General features: G+C 38.0%; 1 protein-coding gene across 2 annotated transcripts in view; it reads left to right on the forward strand.

The window, feature by feature from the left end:
- Positions 1-20,358, forward strand: part of GAB1 (GRB2 associated binding protein 1) — a 128,961-nt gene that overhangs the window by 97,190 nt on the left and 11,413 nt on the right. Inside the window, exons 4-7 of one of the 2 annotated variants that reach the window (XM_032147703.2) lie at positions 4,363-4,964; positions 6,195-6,280; positions 6,472-6,775; positions 20,241-20,330. In XM_032147703.2, coding sequence (XP_032003594.1) covers positions 4,363-4,964; positions 6,195-6,280; positions 6,472-6,775; positions 20,241-20,330 — 1,082 coding nt within the window. The remainder of the gene's footprint in view (positions 1-4,362; positions 4,965-6,194; positions 6,281-6,471; positions 6,776-20,240; positions 20,331-20,358) is intronic. The other variant, XM_032147705.2, reaches the window with a different exon arrangement.

Genomic DNA, 20,358 nt, shown 5'->3' on the forward strand with positions numbered 1-20,358 from the left:
CACAATCTCTGCCATCTTTGGCAAAGAGCAGTTTTCCCTACAAGGCTCTTTTGGAAATCTGTCTACTATTTTGTAGTCTTTGTTACAGACTCACAGTATTACTTGCTTAACAGATTTCACTGATTTATAAACGGTGATCTTGCTCCATTTCTTATGTGATTGTAAACCAGCCAAGGGTCATCTTTTGTTTCTGAAGAAGGAGAGGAATACCTTCTACTAGAAGATTTTGAAAGCAAAACGATTCCATTGCAGTGAGTGTGTTGTGGTGGTTTTGGATCTGTGTGAGAAATTAATCATACAGGTAAAATCCCAATATAGCAAATTCCATGGAATATACAAATTGGATGTTAGTGAAATTTGATCAATAAATATATTCCTAAAAATTACGAAACTTTTAGTCTTCGTATCTAGCAATGAAGCAGAGCTTACCCTAAGCCTTTTTATTTACCTTGTTTTTTAAGAGACAAGGGCTTGCTCTGTTGCCCACTGCTCACTCATAGCTCACTGTAACCCCAAACTCTTGGGCTCAAGTATTCCTCCTGCCTCAGCCCGCAAGTAGCTAGGACTACAGGTGCATTCCATCTGTATGCTGGCTAATTTTTTCTTTGTAGTGACGAGGTCTCACTCTGTTGCCTAGGCTGATCTCAAACTCCTGGCCTCAAACAGTTCTCTCACCTCAGCCTCCTAAAGCACTGGGATTGCAGGTGTGAGCCACTGCACTTGGCCTCCCTTCACAAATTTTTAAGTAGAAGTATATGGAGTGCAGCACTTGACTGAAGGAATCATCAAGCCTGTCCCAAATTCTTGGTTTCTCTACCATCTCCTTCCCTGCCCCCACACCCCTTTCCTCTTCTAAGCTATAAGGCATTTTAATTGGATCTCCATGTTACTTGATGTTGAATAGTTAAGGCAATAAAGAGTCAAGAAGCAGTTGTTTTACTGTTTTTAAAAGGAGCAGAAAAATGATGATTGAGAGGCCAGTCTCTGCCATTAATAGCTATGTGACAATTAGTGATACCAGTAATTGAGTATATTTTATTTATGTATTAATCAACTGGGGTCTTGATAGACAGTATATTTCTTTATAGACATGAAAAAATTTTTTTAAACAAGATTATGTTTAAGCATTATTTTATGACAGATTTTTTTAATGCGGGAAATGATTATTACTGGGCTAGGATCAGACAAAGCACTTGTTCAAAAATTGTAATGTAGAATATGGTTTTTTTTTTTGTTTGTTTGTTTTTTTGAGACAGAGTCTCACTCGATTGCCCAGGCTCACTGCAAGCTCCGCCTCCTGGGTTCACGCCATTCTCCTGCATCAGCCTCCTGAGTAGCTAGGACTACAGGCGCCTGCCACCACGCCTGGCTATTTTTTTGTATTTTTTAGTAGAGACGGAGTTTCACTATGTTGGCCAGGATGGTCTCGATCTCTTGACCTCGTGATCCACCCGCCTCGGCCTCCCAAAGTGCTGGGATTACAGGCGTGAGCCACTGCTCCCGACCTAGAATATGTTAAGATTCATGAAATAGTTTCTGTGAACCATACCCTGAGATGATGGAAACAGCTCACATTCATTCCAAAGCTGGATTTCTATGTATTTGTTGTAATGGGATTTTACCTGTAAGAGCAGAAAAAAATTTATAAATCAACATTTGTTAATATCAAATTCTAACTTGATTTTGCTTGTTTGCTGTGAGTATTTAAAATTATACACTGGCAACTTTGTTACCTATGCTACTAACTAATATTTTACAAAAGTTTACATCATTTTTCATTAGCAACTTTTTAGAAGCCAACAGCCAAGTGACAGTTCTCAGTATATTTTATTTTTATATAGTGTATTTCATTGATTTCACTGGTATCACAGCATTCCTCTTGCAGTACAACTTGTGCTCAAAATCATCACCCAGATGTATTTTGCTATCTATGTTTTGCAAAAATGACAGTTAAGTAGCAAATATTTATGAGGTAACCACTATGTGCCCAATATTATGCTAGGTGCTATGAAGGTACAAACTATATAAGATATAGTCTACTCAGATATAGTCACCTTTGGAGTTTACAAGTAAAGAGTTGTTAAGAAGTGAAAACATGCAAGCATTAAATATTTAGAGATGAAGATAATATACAAGAGTTGCCTTGCAAACTCCTGTTTGTTCTGCAAGACTTTGGTTAGAATGTGCTCCTCTAGGAAGCATTCCTCTTAAACTCCCAAGTTAGCTTAAATATCTTTCTGGGTTTTTATAGCATCCTGGTTATGCCTTCATATCTTGTTTTATTGCAGTGTTAGAAACGACTTGATGTTTTTATTTACTCTTCACTAACTGTAAGCTAGTCAGAGCAAGGAGCTTTACTTATTACTCATAATTCCTCTAGCTTCTCTTAACTCTGCATTTGAATTAAATGAAGTACAAATTTTAGAATATGCATGGGTGCATTAGAAATTCCACAAAGGGACAGTGCAAGTGTTTTTAAGATGGAGAAAACAAAAGCTTCATAGGAAGAATGGGATGTGAACTACACCTAGTTGGTGAGAGAAGAAAATCATTAGTAATTTGTGCAAAAATAGCTTGAGGGAAAGGAGAGATGTGAGTGAGCATGGTGGGAGGAAGATAATGAGGAGGAGAGCCTCTTGGAGGATAGGATGGAGAAGGTGGAGCTGGGTTATTACTAACCTCAATGTCAAGTGGATTAGTGTGAGGCCTTATAGTTCCTACACCCTGTAGGGGCCCTTACTAGGTTTTTCTCTTGAATACATGAGTAGTATAACAACTGTGTTTTGAAAATATTGATCTTATAGAAGTCTGGCCCCATGAATCGATTGAAAGAGGCACAGAGTAGAGGAAATTCCACTAAGGAGAGTTCAGTCATGTAGATCTCAGCAGGGACAGGGACCTGAACTTGGGATGGTGGCAATGTATTCCCATAGAGCAAGGGAATAAGTACGCGGCTAAGAAGAAGGGCTCGGTGCCTGCATGACTGGGAACCAAAGAGAAGGAATCAAGCTGATTGCGTTTTAAGCCTAGACAATCTGGATAAAGTCATTTCTTTCAATGCAAGCCAGGAAAAACAGTCAACTTAAGAAGTAAATGGATTTCGATTTGAGGCACACAAGCAAGGTAATACTGAAGTAACCAAGTAGAAATATTAGTTTGAGAATATGGGACTTGGAATTTGGTAAGATGATGGAAGTCGTCAGCATTCAGAGAAGAAAATGAAGTTCTGAAAAAGGAGGATGATCTCTAATAGCGTGTGTGGTAAAAGGTTAGAGGACTCAACTCTGTTGGCCATTCCCAGGGAGAGAGACGGGAAGGAGCCAGTAAGTGAAACAAGGAAATAATCAGCAAGGGAGAAGGGTTTTAAGATGGAGGGTTTTAAGATGTTTTTAAGATGGAAAAACAAAAGCACAATGTGGCATAATGTGGGTTTTCTGATAGTAAAGGGGGAGACTTTACAGTGCGTAGTGCCACATGTTACTAAGAAGTCAAGGAAGGTAAGCCCTTTAAAAAAAATCATAGTTATTTAAAGAAATATTGTTTAAATTCCTACAAGACTTCGGACAACATGCAGAAGTAGTTCAGGTATCTTGTTTAGCATTAAGGAAGTGAGAGTGTGCTTGTGTTGTTAGCTTCATCTTGTCGTATACCCAAATTTTCTGATACCTCAAAATGCAGAGACTGAAAATGTTGTACCTAAATGTACTTTAATGAGATTTCTCAAAGTGAGTTATTGTTTGGAGTTGGTTAACTCTGTATCATGTATTTCGATCCTCTTTATAATGTTGGCTAAATGTTTGTTAAAGAAAAATAGTGGAAAGGAAGATATATGAAAACAATTAGATTTTCCCTCCTTGTAAGTCACATTGACCTTATTCAATACCAAGTAATAGTTAGACTTTTAATTTTACAGAACAACAAATTTGCCATGGGGAGGTTTAAGACCAATGGATCAACTATATAAACTGTACTAGTACTAGGTTTTTGCATGCTCTTCAGAGGAAATGCTTTTCCTTGTGTCTATGCATTAATCATTTACCTTTCCCAGAGTTTTGTAATGTTTAATTCCAGTGCTTCAGGGATTGTGTTTCTATGTGCAGATTTAATAGGTGGAGTTGGGGGTGTGGGCAGATATAGGACAGAATTAGAGAGAATGCTTTTGTTGGTTTTGTGGTGGCGGTTTTGTTGTCTGGTGTATAATCATAAAAGCTAAAGAACATTTGTGCTTTAAATCCTGTGGATCACACAAAAAATCTAATGAGAAAAGCCCTATCTTTTGATTGCTTAGCTATAAATGTGTTTATAAAAAATGTATTCTTAGTCTTCACCTTGTTTATTCTGTCATTAACAATTTTTATTTAGAACACATGCTGATTCTGCAAAATCCACCTCTTCTGAAACAGACTGCAATGATAACGTCCCTTCTCATAAAAATCCTGCTTCCTCCCAGAGCAAACATGGAATGAATGGCTTTTTTCAGCAGCAAATGATATACGACTCTCCACCTTCACGTGCCCCATCTGCTTCAGTTGACTCCAGCCTTTATAACCTGCCCAGGAGTTATTCCCATGATGTTTTACCAAAGGTGTCTCCATCAAGTACTGAAGCAGATGGAGAACTCTATGTTTTTAATACCCCATCTGGGACATCGAGTGTAGAGACTCAAATGAGGCATGTATCTATTAGTTATGACATTCCTCCAACACCTGGTAATACTTATCAGATTCCACGAACATTTCCAGAAGGAACCTTGGGACAGACATCAAAGCTAGACACTATTCCAGATATTCCTCCACCTCGGCCACCGAAACCACATCCAGCTCATGACCGATCTCCTGTGGAAACGTGTAGTATCCCACGCACCGCGTCAGACACTGACAGTAGTTACTGTATCCCTACAGCAGGGATGTCGCCTTCACGTAGTAATACCATTTCCACTGTGGATTTAAACAAATTGCGAAAAGGTCAGCTCTAGTTGACTTCTTCTCTATTAGAGGTTAATGATAGAAAATCGATTTTTCTGAATATTTGTTCTTTTAAGTGTAGTTAAATATACTATGCTACAAAATACAGTCCATTTTTTTTCAGCTCTACAGTTACCTGGAAGGGTATATGTGCATTCATGCTCTGCTGGAAGGGAAAAAGTTGGAGTTTCTCACCCCTGAAGAAGTATGGCCTTAGTAATGCCTTCCTGCCTCAGGACGTGTGCCCTTCTCTCTCCCACTTTCTATAATCCTGGGTGGATAGGCCCTCTGTTGGGACAGAAGGGCAGGAAATGGACCAGCCACAAAGCCTCTCCGAGCCATACCCTTTCCTGTATTTGTGTGCCATTATGGCCGCTTCTAAGTCACATCTGTTGGGCTCTATTTCCTTCCTTCCTATATAAGCAGTTTTTATGTTGTGTCTAACAGGTGATATTCTGTTCCAGTCAAGCCGTTATGCTGCTTGATTTTTACTTGTGTTTAAAGAGCTGAATCTTCTTTCCCCTTATCACTACCCGCTTCACTCATTGCTAGTGAGTATACTTTCCTATACTGTCTCCTAGAGTCTGTAACCAAAAGTTACAGACCTTGAGAGGAGAAGAAAAAATTAGTCTGGGTGATTCTCTGAGATTCTCAAAGTCCTAAAAACAGAAAGCTAAAGTTTTTAATGCAATTAAAACTGTCCGATTCTGTAGCACATATCCTAAATAGTATGTGCTAAAATTTCTGTATTTTGTGGTAGAGTTTTCCCCAGCTATCTCCAAGAAGATAAATATTTAATGTATCTGTGATTATTACTTAAATCAGTACTTATTTCACCATTCAATAACAATATCTAACTTTTCTTGAAGTGACTGTATAACCCGGTTATAAGTTAGTGAGATGTAAGTTATGCCCAAGATGGTGCCAACGATGAGAAAATAGAGGTGTTTCTCTTTGCCTTTAGATAACCTGTCTTATCCCAGACTTAGACATTCACTCACACTCAAAATTAGATATTGGTATTGGTTAGCATATGAGTGAGTGTCTGCATTTTCTAGTGGTTTAATATGCCAATTCAAGATACAATTCTATGAGCATCCTTTTTAAAATTCTGTGTGTGTGCATGTGTGTATGCATATGTATAATGAGAGAAAGATAATAGGTCATCCCAATGACCCTGAGAGCTGACAAAGATGGGAAGAAATGTTGATAGTTTGTTCTTTATTTCAGATGCTAGTTCTCAAGACTGCTATGATATTCCACGAACATTTCCAAGTGATAGATCTAGTTCACTTGAAGGCTTCCATAACCACTTTGTAAGTATAATTGACCTTGGCATCATCAAGTGTATTTCATTGTCTGAATCTTCATAATTAGTGCCATGAGACTAAGTGATATCATGAAATAAAAGTACGCTGAGATCCATATGAATGAGTGTGACTTACAATTGTGTTTTCATGTGTGACAAGAGTTTTTGTTTATTAAAAGAAATATATATGTGTTTTAGAAAGTCAAAAATGTGTTGACAGTGGGAAGTGTTTCAAGTGAAGAACTGGATGAAAATTACGTCCCAATGAATCCCAATTCACCACCACGACAACATTCCAGCAGTTTTACAGAACCAATTCAGGAAGCAAATTATGTGCCAATGACTCCAGGAACATTTGATTTTTCCTCATTTGGAATGCAAGTTCCTCCTCCTGCTCATATGGGCTTCAGGTCCAGCCCAAAAACCCCTCCCAGAAGGCCAGTTCCTGTTGCAGACTGTGAACCACCCCCCGTGGATAGGAACCTCAAGCCAGACAGAAAAGGTAAGGAGAGCATGGCAAAGTAAAAGGCTTGGGGAGTGCCAAGTTAGATATATTTTTAACTGCCATTAAATCCAAGACAGAATTTGGACTAGAAATTCTGAAATATTTCATAGTTCCATAGCCATCAAGTTATTTAAGCAAAGCAGTACTGCCATTTATAAATTAACAATCATTATATCACATGTTGATGTGAGGTGATATTTATAAGTCTCCTATCTCTAGAGCAGAGGTTACAAGCTAAAATACTCATGGGGTGAGCGGACAACTGGGGAGAATTAGAAGAAACTGGACTGCCGTAGCCCCATCTAATGGGAGTAAACTAACCTACATGGCTACAATCCTTTGTTGACTTGTGAAATGATGCACCCATGCAGGCAAATCTTCTGGTATATCAGGAAAAGCCAGAGATTTCAGATTTTATATGTATTATTCTCAATTTTTAAAGTTCTATCAACTAATTTAATTATTAAGAAGACATTGCAGGCCAACCCAAACACTTCTGCAAGCTAGATAATGGCCTTCAGCTGCTATTTAGTAACCTCTTCTCCAGAGTATATAATATCAAATCAGACTTAAGATTATTAATGTATTTGACATAATTATTTAAGAACAGTGAGACTGTATAATCTTTCCATTCTGTTCATATAACAACTTCTTAAAAATTACTTTGCCTTTGCTGGGGTAATAAATGCTTCTAGTCTGTCATTTTTTTTCCATGCTGGCCTTCATAAGTAACATTAAGATCTAAGGTAACATAGTTTGTTAAGAAGTCTGTAAAAGAAACTGTTTAGCCAAATTGGGTAATATCTACCCAGGTTTTTAAAATTGGGGTTTAAGTGTTTAAAACACAGACAATTTGATGTGTCGCACCATGCTGTTAGTGTGGCTTAATCTTGACAACCAAGTAGATTAGCATAAATGTAAATGTAAATGATACAATATCTGGCTTACGTGAGGGTGTTTCAGCACATTTGAAAAGTCTCATGTGCTATATGTAGCTTTTTAAGACCACGTAATGTTGGCGTGAATTTCTCCTTAACCTGTGCTTAGATCATTAATATTAGTTCTAATTAAGTCCTAGTTGTGAGGAAAAGAGATTGAGGCTCAGACTATCTTAAGAAAAAAATATTTGGTTTTGTTTGTAAGTAAGGATAACCTCCTCGTTTCAACGGGAGGTTAACCTCCTTCAACAAGGAGGTTATCTGGAATTGAAGCAATTCTAGGGGACTGTTGCTATGTCCTGCTCTCTCTGTGCATTTCCGTTTTATGGGAAATCTTTGCATCTGGTTTGTTCTCTTTCACATTCTTCCCTTCTTTTCTGTTTTCTTTTCTGATTCTTTTTTGTTTTCTTACTCTGTATCCTCTACTTAAATGGGTTCTGCTTTCCAAGAGCTTTGGCCTCCGATGCTCCCCTTCTATGGCCTCAGTTCTGCCTCCTAGCTGCTTGTTATGTGCCCTTGCAGCTTCTGCATCAGCTTCTCATTGCCCTACTTATTATTTACCCACTTTAGAGTGCTTAGAGATTATGTGATTGGTCTATGTGTGTCACACCCACGACGACCCAGTCTGCCCAGGCAGCAGGGCTGTGATTGCGGTGTGGATCTCAGAAAGGATGTGAGCATCAGAGGCTTTCTATCGGATAATGCTTCCTTTTGTTTCTCTTTTTCTTTGTCTCTAAATCTATTTTAGATACTACTAGTCATTTTCTTTGCATATAATATGCAAAAATATGTTTGGACATGTATAGCTTTATAATTGGTTCACACAGATCACTGAAGGATTGAGATACAAGTGTCAGGAACTCTTTAAAATATTGAAATATCTTTTTTAATGTTAAACTGGTGCTTTCCTTATTTTCCAGTAACGAGTGCATGTTAGTGGCAGATCTCTACTTTTTAATTCCAAACCTAACAGTTTTATATTTTGAGGTCTCGCATAAATGTGGAGGGAGTAAGATTTGTGTGAGGGTACAAAGCTCTTAAGTCCTACCTCTCTTGCTCCTCTGCTGCTCTTTTCTCCCCTCGAGCTCTGTAGAGCACAGTTTGAAAACTCCAGTATATTTCAGTTGTGATTCCATGCGGTAAGCATAATATGAAATCAAGAAACATCGCTGTTTATAAGTTAAAAAAGACCTAAGATCATAATGATTAGCTTTTAGTATCCTCTAGGTCTGATATCACTTATGTATCCCACATTATTATGATATATATTTTATGTATATATCAGAATATATACTATGTGTCATGTATACTACATATTTTATAATTATATATCCCTATGTATTTAGTGAAAGTACTATTATTCTAGTACACTAGAGACTAACCGCACTAGTTCTTTAACGTAAAAGAACTTAATAGAACAGAATAAAGTAGGTTCTTATTTCTGGAGATTGTGTTCATTCTTTTAAAATTTAACTGAACTGTTCAGAGACAATTGTGAGTTCATTGGTCACATTATTTATTTGGCATATTTGCTTAGATACAAAATGAACTTAAAAAGAGCACCCAGATTGAAATACCCATATAGTTTTTGCTAGAATCAAGAATAGACTTAGCAAAGCAGTAAAAGAGGTTCCTAAAGTCATAGTATTCAAAAAAAAAATTGCTTTTCTTTAGTACTATTCTACATTTTTTTTTTTTTTTGAGACAGAGTCTTGCTCTGTCGCCCAGACTGGAGTGCAGTGGCGCGATCTCAGCTCACTGCAAGCTCCACCTCCTGGGTTCACGCCATTCTCCTGCCTCAGCCTCCCGAGTAGCTGGGACTACAGGCACCCACCACCACGCCTGGCTAACTTTTTGTATTTTTAGTAGAGACAGGGTTTCACCGTGTTAGCCAGGATGGTCTCGACCTCCTGACCTCGTGATCCGCCTGCCTCGGCCTCCCAAAGTGCTGGGATTACAAGCGTGAGCCACCGCGCCCGGCCTGTACTATTCTACTTTTTAAATAGTTATGATACAGGAGAGGAGGCTTGAGAATGTATTTAACATTACAAGGCAAACTTTGTAAACTAACTTTACAAAGTTATGACTTCGTGAACTCACTTTACAAAGTTACAGCTTCAAGAAAAACACATTTTAAAATCCAAATTCAGATCTCAAAGCAAAGTTTATCCACAAACACTTAAATGAAAATAATGTCTCGTTTGGTCCTATATTTTTCCCAGTGTTCATAGCATCAGATGAATCTATTTTAATTTCAGATTTCATGACATCAGATAAGATAAATGACTTAATCTGTTATTTCAGTATCTCATATAAAACTCATAATCAAATCTAATTCTGTAAAATATGGCTTGATTAGTTTCAGAGCTCCATATAACTAGTTCATCGCCCTATATGTCTGGCTTTTGAGATTGTCTTTGGAAGGATCTATAAGAAACCAGTAACATTCTAGTCTTGTTTATAGTCCCAATTATAGATGTCAGCTGCTGTAGTTTGCGTACAGATGAGCTTTTCAAATACTTATGAGTAATTGAAACTGCTGAAATACATAGATGTTCTGAACACTTAAACATAATTATCTTAGACCCTTTGCCTATCACCCAATTCATGATAGTGATGTTTTCATCATACTATTTCTGTCACTATAGTGTTTGTTTTGAGCTAAGTTTTGTGTGTACTAAGAGAAATGTATTTTAAGCATACTGTATTAAATATTGGGAAAGCAGATGAGTCACTGGAAATACAGGACAAATTATATTTTGACCTCTTCAATTGAAAATTTTATATTTCTGATGGAAAGGGAGTTTTGTAAAGTTTGGGAAATTTATCTGTTGTAGCTTCTCTTTATGTCATGACATAAATCTACTATATTTAATCGCTAAATTTATCTAAGGCCCCCTATCTCTGTCTAGTCTCTGTCTAGCATGATGCAGCAGCTGTGTGAGCCCCACATGCTGTCTTTTTTTTTTTTTTTTTGAGACGGAGTCTTGCTCTGTCGCCCAGGCTGGAGTGCAGTGGCGCGATCTCGGCTCACTGCAACCTCCGCATCCCGGGTTCACGCCATTCTCCTGCCTCAGCCTCTCCGAGTAGCTGGGACTACAGGCGCCCGCCACCACGCCCGGCTAATTTTTTGTATTTTTGGTAGAGACGGGGTTTCACCGTGGTCTCGATCTCCTGACCTCGTGATCCGCCCGCCTCGGCCTCCCAAAGTGCTGGGATTACAAGCATGAGCCACCGCGCCCGGCCCACATGCTGTCTTTATGTTGTTATGTTTGGCCTTGTCCATTCACGCCTTTCTGCAACAGTCTGAACGTTAGTTACTGTACTGACTTTTTTTTTGTTAAGCCAGTACAAGGTTTTATATGGTGTTTTTATACACCAGTCTGGTTAAAGTACCTTCAGGCTTAGATCTTTAATATTGTGTGGGGAGCATACAGAAGACTAATCCTGAGAGTTTCCCTGGGTGACTCTTTTGGCACAGTGATGGATTTGCTCTAAACATTTTTTCAAGAGATCCTTTAAAGTTTCTGAATGTGATTAAAAATTAACATGCACTTTTTAAAATTTTTATTCTTTTGTATTTCAATTTTTATTTTAGTTTCAAGGGGGTGCATGTGCAGGTTTGTTACCTGTGTATATTGTGTGATGCTGAGATTTAGGGTATGAATGATCCTGTCACTCAGGAACTGAACATAGCACCCAATCGTTAGTTTTTCAACCCTTTCCCCCTGCCTCCTTCCCCTCTCTGGTAGTACCCAGTGTCTGTTGTTGCCATCTTTATGTCCATGTTTAGCTCTCACTTATAAGTGAGAACACGTGATATTTGGTTTTCTGTTCCTGTGTTTATTTGCTTAGGATAATGGCCTCCACCTGCATCTGTGTTGCTGCAAAGGACATGATTTCATTCTTTTTATGGCTGTGTAGTATATGTACCACATTTTCTTTATCCAGTCCACTGTTGATGGGCACCTAGGTTGATTCCATGTCTTTGCTATTGTAAACACTGCTGCAATGAACATGCAAGTGCATGTGTCTTTTTGGTAGAAAGATTTGTTTTCTTTTGGATATATACCCAGTAATGGAATTGCTGGGTTTAATGGTAGTTCTGTTTTAAGTTCTTCGAGAAGTCTCCAAACTGATTTCCACTGTGGCTGAACTAATTTACGTTCCCACCAACAGTATATAAGCATTCCCTTTTCTCCCAGCCTCATCAGCATCTGTTGTTTTTTGACTTTTTAGTAATAGCTGTTTTGACTAGTGTGAGATGGTATCTCATTGTAGTTTTGATTTGCATTTCTCTGATGATTAGTGATGGAGTATTTTTTCATACATTTGTTGGCGACTTGTATGTCTCATTTCTAGAAGTATCAGTTCATGTCTTTTACCCATTTTTTAATGGGGTTACTTGTTTTTTGCTTGTTGATTTGAGTTTCTTGTAGATTCTGGATATTACCTCTTTGTCAGATGCATAGTTTCTGCATATTTTCTCCCATTCTGTAGGTTGTCTGTTTACTCTGTTGATAGTTTCTTTTGCTGTGCAAAAGCTGTTTAGTTTAATTAGGTCCCGTTTGTCAATTTCCGGTTTGCTGCAATTGCTTTTGAAGACTTGGTCATAATGCCTAGTTTCTTGAGGGTTTTTATCAGGAAGAGATGTTGAATTTTATCAATAGCTTTTTCTGGGTCTATTGAGATGATCATATGTTGTTTGTTTTTAATTGTTTACATGGTGAATCACATTTATTGATTTGTATATATTGAACCACTTGCACCTTAGGAATAAAGCCTACTTGATTATTAACATGCTTTTTAAAAACTACATGTATACACTAATAAGTGTTTGGAGAATGTATGAGTAATACCAGTACATGAAACTAGATTTTGATAAACAGGTATTAAAGTTTAAATCTTAAGTCAGGCTTTGGGTTAGATTTGTTACCGTTTAAAGGAAATAAGTATGGAGTCCATTTTTACAGCAGAGCCTTAATGTGGGGTTTTTTCCTCTCAATATTCTCTTGACTTCAAAGTATAATTATCATTATTACATTTCTCTTTATACCATGAGACCATTAAAACATATAAAAATTTTTCAGTTTTCTGCCTTCATTACTTTCTGGAATTAACAAATGATAATGTGAATTACTTTTACTCTTTCTTGATTTTGGAGATGCCTACTGGAAGTAGTAGCATAATCTGCAAAACTTTGGGAAGAGTAAAAAATTTGGGCTTAAAAAAAATTTAGGCTTTGTAAAGCCTGTAATAATACAGAAAATAAAATGTCCACTTTGTGTGGAACTTATGTAAGTAGTTACCTATTAGAATAATGCATTAATAGATCACATCTATTTATTTGAAATATGACCTCGCATGACTGCCTTGACTGTATTTGAGATGACCGACTTGAAATACCCTTAGAATTTAGTTCTTCCCTTTTTCCATTTAAATGACAAGCAAAAATGGCTGGGCACAGCGGCTCAGCCTGTAATCCCAGCATTTGGGGAGACCAAGGTGGGCAGATCGCCTGAGGTCAGGAGTTTGAGACCAGCCTGACCAACATGGTGAAACCTGTCTCTAGTAAAAATACCAAAAAATTAGCCAGGCATGGTGGTGCATGCCCGTAATCCCAGCTACTTGGGAGGCTAAGACACGAGAATTGCTTGAACCTAGGAGTTGGAGGTTGCAGTGAGCTGAGATCATGCTACTGCACTCCAGCCTGGGCAACAGAGCAAGACTCCATCTCAAAAAAAAAAAAACAAAAGCAAAAAATGTGTGAGATTGATCAGATTAAACACCACTAGCTTTAAGAGAAAGGCAGTTCATTAACATTCATACAACACAGATTTAAGCACCTATCAGTTACAGGATATAAATTCTCCAAACAAGGAAAAGGTTGTTCCCCTGAAGAAGCTCACCGTCTAGGACCCCTGAAGAAGCTCACCGTTTAGGAGGGGATGTGGAGAAGTAAACACATTATCATAATTACCATGGAAGGGGCTGTGGTTGAAGTAAACTCTTGGCACTATTAGGGAAGCTCCCCTGAGGAAAGTCTGAGAGTGTGAGTGGCAATTAAATGATGGTAGGGGAGGGCAGCCTGGCAAAGGATCTTCTCGTTAGAATAAACAACATGCCCAGGTCCTTTAAAAAGAGGGGAGATGAGACAGGTCCAGAGTCGTGGGGAGGTAGGTGGGTGGGCAAAAGGGAGGGAGGTAAGTACCAAAGGAGGGATGAATGCCAGATGCCTTGCAGGTGCCTGATCCTGAAGGAGTTATAATTTATGGTAATGAGTTTGGACTTTATTCTGAGTGTACCATTAAAGAATTTTATGCAGGCACGTAAACTTTAAGATTTATAAATTTAAATCTTAAGTCAAGCTTTGGGTTAGATTTGTTACCGTTTAAAGGAAATAAGTATGGAGTGCATAATCAGGTTGGCCCTAGAAAGCGCATTCTGATTTAAGAATACAATAGAGAAAATAATTGTATCCTTTAATGTAAAATGTTATAAAAATCACTTTTCTTTCTCAGAGAGTGCTTTGCCCAGTTTTCCAAATCCAGGGTTCTTGAAGCCTTTGTTGAGACAGGATCAAACAGGAAAGGCATAGCAAAAGTCCCCCTGTCTGGCTCCCTCAACTTGGGGAACTTACAGTGATTTTTGGAAATTTTGAGGCACTTGGAGTATAAGCAGAACTCATACAGCCATACAGTACAAGTTCATCACTTTCAGAGAAACAAAACAGGTAAATGAAGTGCTCATTTTTAAAAAAAAATATCAGACAAACAATTTTTTATTTTCTGGTGTGAATGTCTGAAGCACGTCAGGGCCTTCATTTTAAAAGAGCACCCCACTCTTTGCTGCTCTGTTTCTTAGGGTTGCATGAAATGGTGGTGCTACATTAAGACTAGCTTTATGTTTTGCCTTGACATCAGTGTTTGCACAGAAAGTTTTTATGCAGTTTGCAAGGCTATTTTCTTTCTTTTTCTTTTAGAGACGGGTCTCACTGTGTTGCCCAGGATGGTCTCAAACTCCTGGGCTCAAGTGATCCTCCCGCCTCGGCCTCCCACAGTGTTGGGATTATAGGCATAGCCACTGTGCCTGGCCTGCAGTGCTGTTTGCTTTGGCATACTTGGGGACAATTCCTTATAATTAAAATTGTCTCATTTTTTTGAAGGGCTTTAGCTTTTAAGAGTTTAAAAGTGTCCTCCTCCATGAGAATTCACATGATATAAGAGAGCAAAGCAAAGGGAGGGTATGAATCATATGCTGCAGGCTCTTCTAGATGGCATATATTTTCTAGTTAGCGTGTTTTCATTTTTTTCTTTTAAAAACCATTAAAATAAGTTACAGTGATGAGGTTATAGTATACAGCAGTATATTAGAAAAATATTAGACCAAGAATCCAAAAAGCCAGAATTCATTTCTGGTAATACTATTAACAACCACTCCCACCCATTAAATGACATTGGGCAAATCCATTGACTTTTCTTCACATACATTTTCTTATTTTAAAATGTAAAATTAGATCATCTCTAATCGTACTCCAAATTAGGGAGCAGATCACATGATCAAGAGATTGATATTAACAACCCTCTTAAGGATTAAAGCACAGATAGAAATTTCCCCAGTAGTCAGTGCTCTTCACTAAATTATGCTGCACTCTTTGCTCAAACCAAGTCTAGCAAAAGCCAAGTTGTAACTAACTGCCTTGGACTTAAACGTTCAGGCTCACATGAGTTCTCTGTTTACTCTCAGAATTTAAGAATCACCAAAGTTGGTTTATTTTTGCCTTTGCTTTAGTATTCTTATTTCTTATTATCTATTTTCACACTTTTCTTCAGCAATCAGTAACACATTGGCCTATTGTATACAGGCAGTAAAGGAGGAGAAAAGGCTAAGACACCTTGGACTTTTTTTCTCGTTTCTCTCCTCTTAAGTAATATAAGGCTATTCTTTGGGCATGATTTTCATTTCTGTTTGGAGCATAAATGTCAAATTGAGTTTGGAAGCATAGAGAAATCAAGCTAACAAAATGCCTAAGTGACATAGTACAATTCAGTGCAACATTTCCACATTGTAGCTTCTGCCCTAAAATTAACCTTAAGCTTTGCACAGAGTAGAAAATACATGTAAATTTTATAAATGCATTTTTAAAAATTTCAATACGATTATATCATATTGTTCTATTAAGAAAACCAAGGAATACCCTAGAAAAGGAGTACCCTTTTAGTACCCACCCCAGAAAAAAAGGTAATGGAGATGAAGAAGAACTCGAGTGAAAGGCTTACTGATTTCACGCATCTGCTTTTGGCTCATACGAGTCTCCTTGGAACATGTGACATCTTTAAAAATTACTTAATCCACATTGTCTTCATCATTACAATCACTTACATTTTATATATGTTTTCACTGTAACCAACAAGAAATTACTGGTCACGAAGGTAGACCCTTCAGAGAAATGTAACGATTTTACATCTCTAATGTTGGAAGTACTTAAAATTTAGTTGAGAGAACTTACTGTATACAAAAGCAAAGCAATACAAATACTCTTCTAAGAGTAACTATAGTAAAGATTATAGGTTTGAAATAAGGATATGGGACTAAGAACATGAACCCTCTCTCTAGATTCACAGGATTTAAATTCTAGCTCTACCAGTCATCATCTGTGTGACTCTGGGCAAGTTACTTAAGTTCTATAAGCCCCCAACCAGCTTGGTAATAAAATTATTAAAATCTCTTTTAAATTGTACCTTCCTTACGTGGTTGTTGGGAGGTTTTAGAGTGTCTAGTACCTAAGAACTCCTCAATAAATGTTCATGATTAAGTGTAATGGCATTTCTCTGGGCAGTCTTAGAGAACGTATTCTAACTTGAGCTTTGTGTAGAAATTAAAGTCACTGATTGATAAAGCAGTGATGGATATTGATAGTGAAAGAATGTAGAAAAGGGCTGAAATTTTAAAGATGTACATGAGAAATAGAGAACAGAATGGTCTAGCCAGAGCAGAGCACAATTCAAGAGAAAAATGTGATGTAAACACATCCGTATTCTTACGGCATTTCCATATTCTCCATGACTTCCCCAAATAAGTCATATGTATTCTGTGTTCTTGTCTGTAAAATCATTGCTGTCTTGAAATGTAATTCATCGAATAGAACTTGAAAGTAGCTGGATAATATGTTGTACTTGTTGAACTCAGAATAAAAATACACAGATGAATCCTTAACATTTTATTTGGGAAGAAAGAATTGCAATTTGAGATACACAGACCAAGTGGTCTTTGTTATGTCTGAAGAACAAAGAGGAGGTTGGGAGTTTTATTAGGAAGAGAAATCTTATGTATTGTTTTGAAAGAAAGCTCACTGGCACTAGAGAATTTCTTGGGAGCTGGCAAGATCGGATTGGTGAAGGATGGTGGTAGGTAAAACCGGCTTTAGAGTCATGGCAAGTCATTTCAGCAGCTGCGAGGTATAACTGGTCTTAGGGTTGCAGCAGGTTGTTTCAGCACCAGGGTTTGTGGAAATGTTGATTCTTGGATCAGTTGCTTTGTGCCATGAGTCGTTTTTCCCCTGGCCCTCAACCCTAATTTAGTTGGCTACAACAAGAATGACCCAATTTGTATAATCAACTTTCACACACCTTTCTCACGTAATGGGCCTTTAATGGCTGCTATCTTTCTTCTGTCCTTTTCAGTTTGAAAATCATTCTCCTAGCTAGAGAAGACTAAAGCAAGATAGGAGTTGAGTTTCTCTCTCTCTCTTTTTTTTTAATCTATTATGATTAGTTTTTCTTCCCAAACAGGTTTGTTCTTGCCTTGTTTCTTTTCCTCCAGGAATAGGTTTTAAAAGACCCTCCATGTAATTTTTCATAGGCCGTGATCATTCTGGATTATAGTCATCACACCAGCTTTCACACAGGCTCGGGTAACTTTCTCATTGACCTTGACTCCCTGCTCCTTCCATTTCAGTCCTTCCCATTTTAAAAGCTCTTTTTGTTGTCATATTGGGAAATCATTAGCATTTTGAGACCAAATGCAGATGCTTAAAGGGGATGGACTACATAACTCCGAGAATTTGTACCTAAGGATCCAGGATGTGGTGTCATTACTAAGGGCTTCGGAGGTGGAAAATGGCATTGGTTTAGAGGAGAAACAATCAGTTTCAGCTTCAGAAGGATAATTGGAGATGACCTGTCAGGCAGTTGGAAGGTGGAACTAGAGAAAAAGTGAGAAACTATAACTCGGTAAGATTTAGCAGTCATGTGACCTTGATTATTTAACCACAAACTTAGATAAGATACTGGGGTTGCAAAGCTGAGAAATGCAAAGAGTGACCACTGGGAGATAACTGGTGAAAAAAATCAGGAGAGAGCTGGAGAGCTAATGAAAACGGATCTTTCAGAAAAGGAGGAGTGTATCTCACACAGTAGGTCAAGAGCAGCAAACCAGAAGAAGTTCTAAGAGCATTTTGTAATTAAACCTGATATCACTGGTGTGTCAGCTCTCTGTGGCATTCACGTAGATGTCCCCCCAAGCCACATCTGTAAATTCAGAGTAGTATCAACTATAGACATAAATTTAGGAATGAGCACATTTCTTCCTTCCTCTACTTGGGTTCCTTAGTTTGTGACTGTGTAGCACAGAGTGCTGCAAGATCTCCAGCCACAATGGAGAGTTCAAAACTGAACTCCAAGCAGCTCCAACATAGTATCCGGCTAAATTTCCTAAGATTCTCTATATCCCTAAAGGTCTGGAAAGGTAAGACAATGTGGTATAGAACAAGAGTGCCACACCAGCAAGGGGCAGGCTAAAGGAAGTCTTAACTCTGCCTCCGGTTAAAGTGTAACCTGAACAAATCACTTAACTCCTTCTTTCTCTGGATGAATCTCATTCATAAAATGAAGAAACTAGATTTGTAAGGGCCTTTCACTCCAAAATAATCGTATTATTTTAATACTAAGACTTACCTTCTGCCTCTTATTTTTTTGGAAGGGTAGCACACTATTTGGGGGAGTTTAAAAAGTTGTCATTGTAGCTGGGCGCGGTGGCTCACGCCTGTAATCCCAGCACTTTGGGAGGCCGAGGTGGGTGGATCATGAGGTCAGGAGATCGAGACCATCCTGGCTAACATGGTGAAACCCCGTCTCTACTAAAAATACAGAAAATTAGCTGGGCGTGGTGGCGGGCGCCTGTAGTCCCAGCTACTCGGGAGGCTGAGGCAGGAGAATGGCATGAACCTGGGAGGCAGAGCTTGCAGTGAGCCAATATCGTGCCATTGCACTCTACCCTGGGCGACTGAGCGAGACTCCGTCTCAAAAAAAAAAAAAAAAAAAAGTTGTCATCTTCCTTTGCTTTAGAAAAGGGTCCTGCAGGTATGGGCCCTGGATTAGGGAATTTTAGGAGTAGGGAGTGGATCTTGCCCAAAATTTTAGTATTTACCTTTTAAACTCGGGCTACCTCATTTCTGAATAAACTCAATGTATTGTCTAACTTAGAAAATTGGTTAGAAAATTTTATTTTTTATAACTTCTACTGAATTATATTTTAAGAAACTTAGATTTCCACAGGTAAGGTGCTAGATATCAGCACTTAACCAGCAAATTCTGATTCTGCCACCTAATAGATGTCAACTCAACTTTGTAAATTCCAAGAAAAAAGAAAATTTAGTGCCACTAATAATGGAGTAGCTTAAATCACTGGTTCAAATGATATTGCAGCTCTGGCATCCAGGCTTCTAATGGGAAAGATGCCCTTTCATAGGCTTTTCAGCAGTGCTTTTATGTGGTAGACATTAAGTGAAAGGAAGATGATGGTAACTGAATTTATGCTTTCAGAAATATACTTAATTAAACTGAAGCTAGGCAATCAGTAGAACCAGAATCTAAACATATAATTCTTGCAAGGTGAAGCCATTGGGCAACCAGTGAGTATCCAGAGTAAAGAAATGTTGGTCTTGTTTTGGTTTTAGATTAGTAAATATAGTAGTGGCCACTTGCTTCTCTAAAAGAGTCTTGGTCAGGAGGTGCAGGAATAGATTAAGGTTTTAAAAACATCTCTACCAAATTAGAAAAGTAATACTACAAGGACGTAGGCCTTCGGGCTTTCATATGAGACACCAGATTTCAAAGAAAAGAAAGATGTAATTGAGATCTGACTAGGGTATTCTACAAGTTTTTTATTTGATCCAGTTTTCTAAGACATGTTAGAAGAAAAACTAACATGGCACATATTTTCCCTCTGTTCCCCCAAATGAAGATAACAACTAACCAGGCTGGTTATCGCACTAAAATCCTACCATCTTTTATACCTCCTTGCTGCTTACATTGTTGCATGTAAATTCCTCTTTTCCATTGTGCTGAGCATGAGCATGAATTTTATGTAACAAGACTGAAATATTCTCCACAACAAACTTTTGTTCATGCTTTTAGATGTAACATCTTTGCACAGGGCTCTGTTGCTTTTTTTTTTTTTTACAGAATCCATTTTCCAATTAATAAATAACATTATATTAAGAGAGTCTTCTTTTTACCAATTAGGTCAAAGTCCTAAAATTTTAAGACTCAAACCCCATGGTTTAGAGCGAACTGATTCACAAACCATAGGTGACTTTGCTACAAGAAGAAAGGGTATGTACTTTAGCACCGCATGCTGTAT

This window comes from Hylobates moloch, unplaced genomic scaffold, assembly GCF_009828535.3.
Source record: "Hylobates moloch isolate HMO894 unplaced genomic scaffold, HMol_V3 SCAFFOLD_3, whole genome shotgun sequence".
NCBI classification, from domain to species: domain Eukaryota; kingdom Metazoa; phylum Chordata; class Mammalia; order Primates; family Hylobatidae; genus Hylobates; species Hylobates moloch.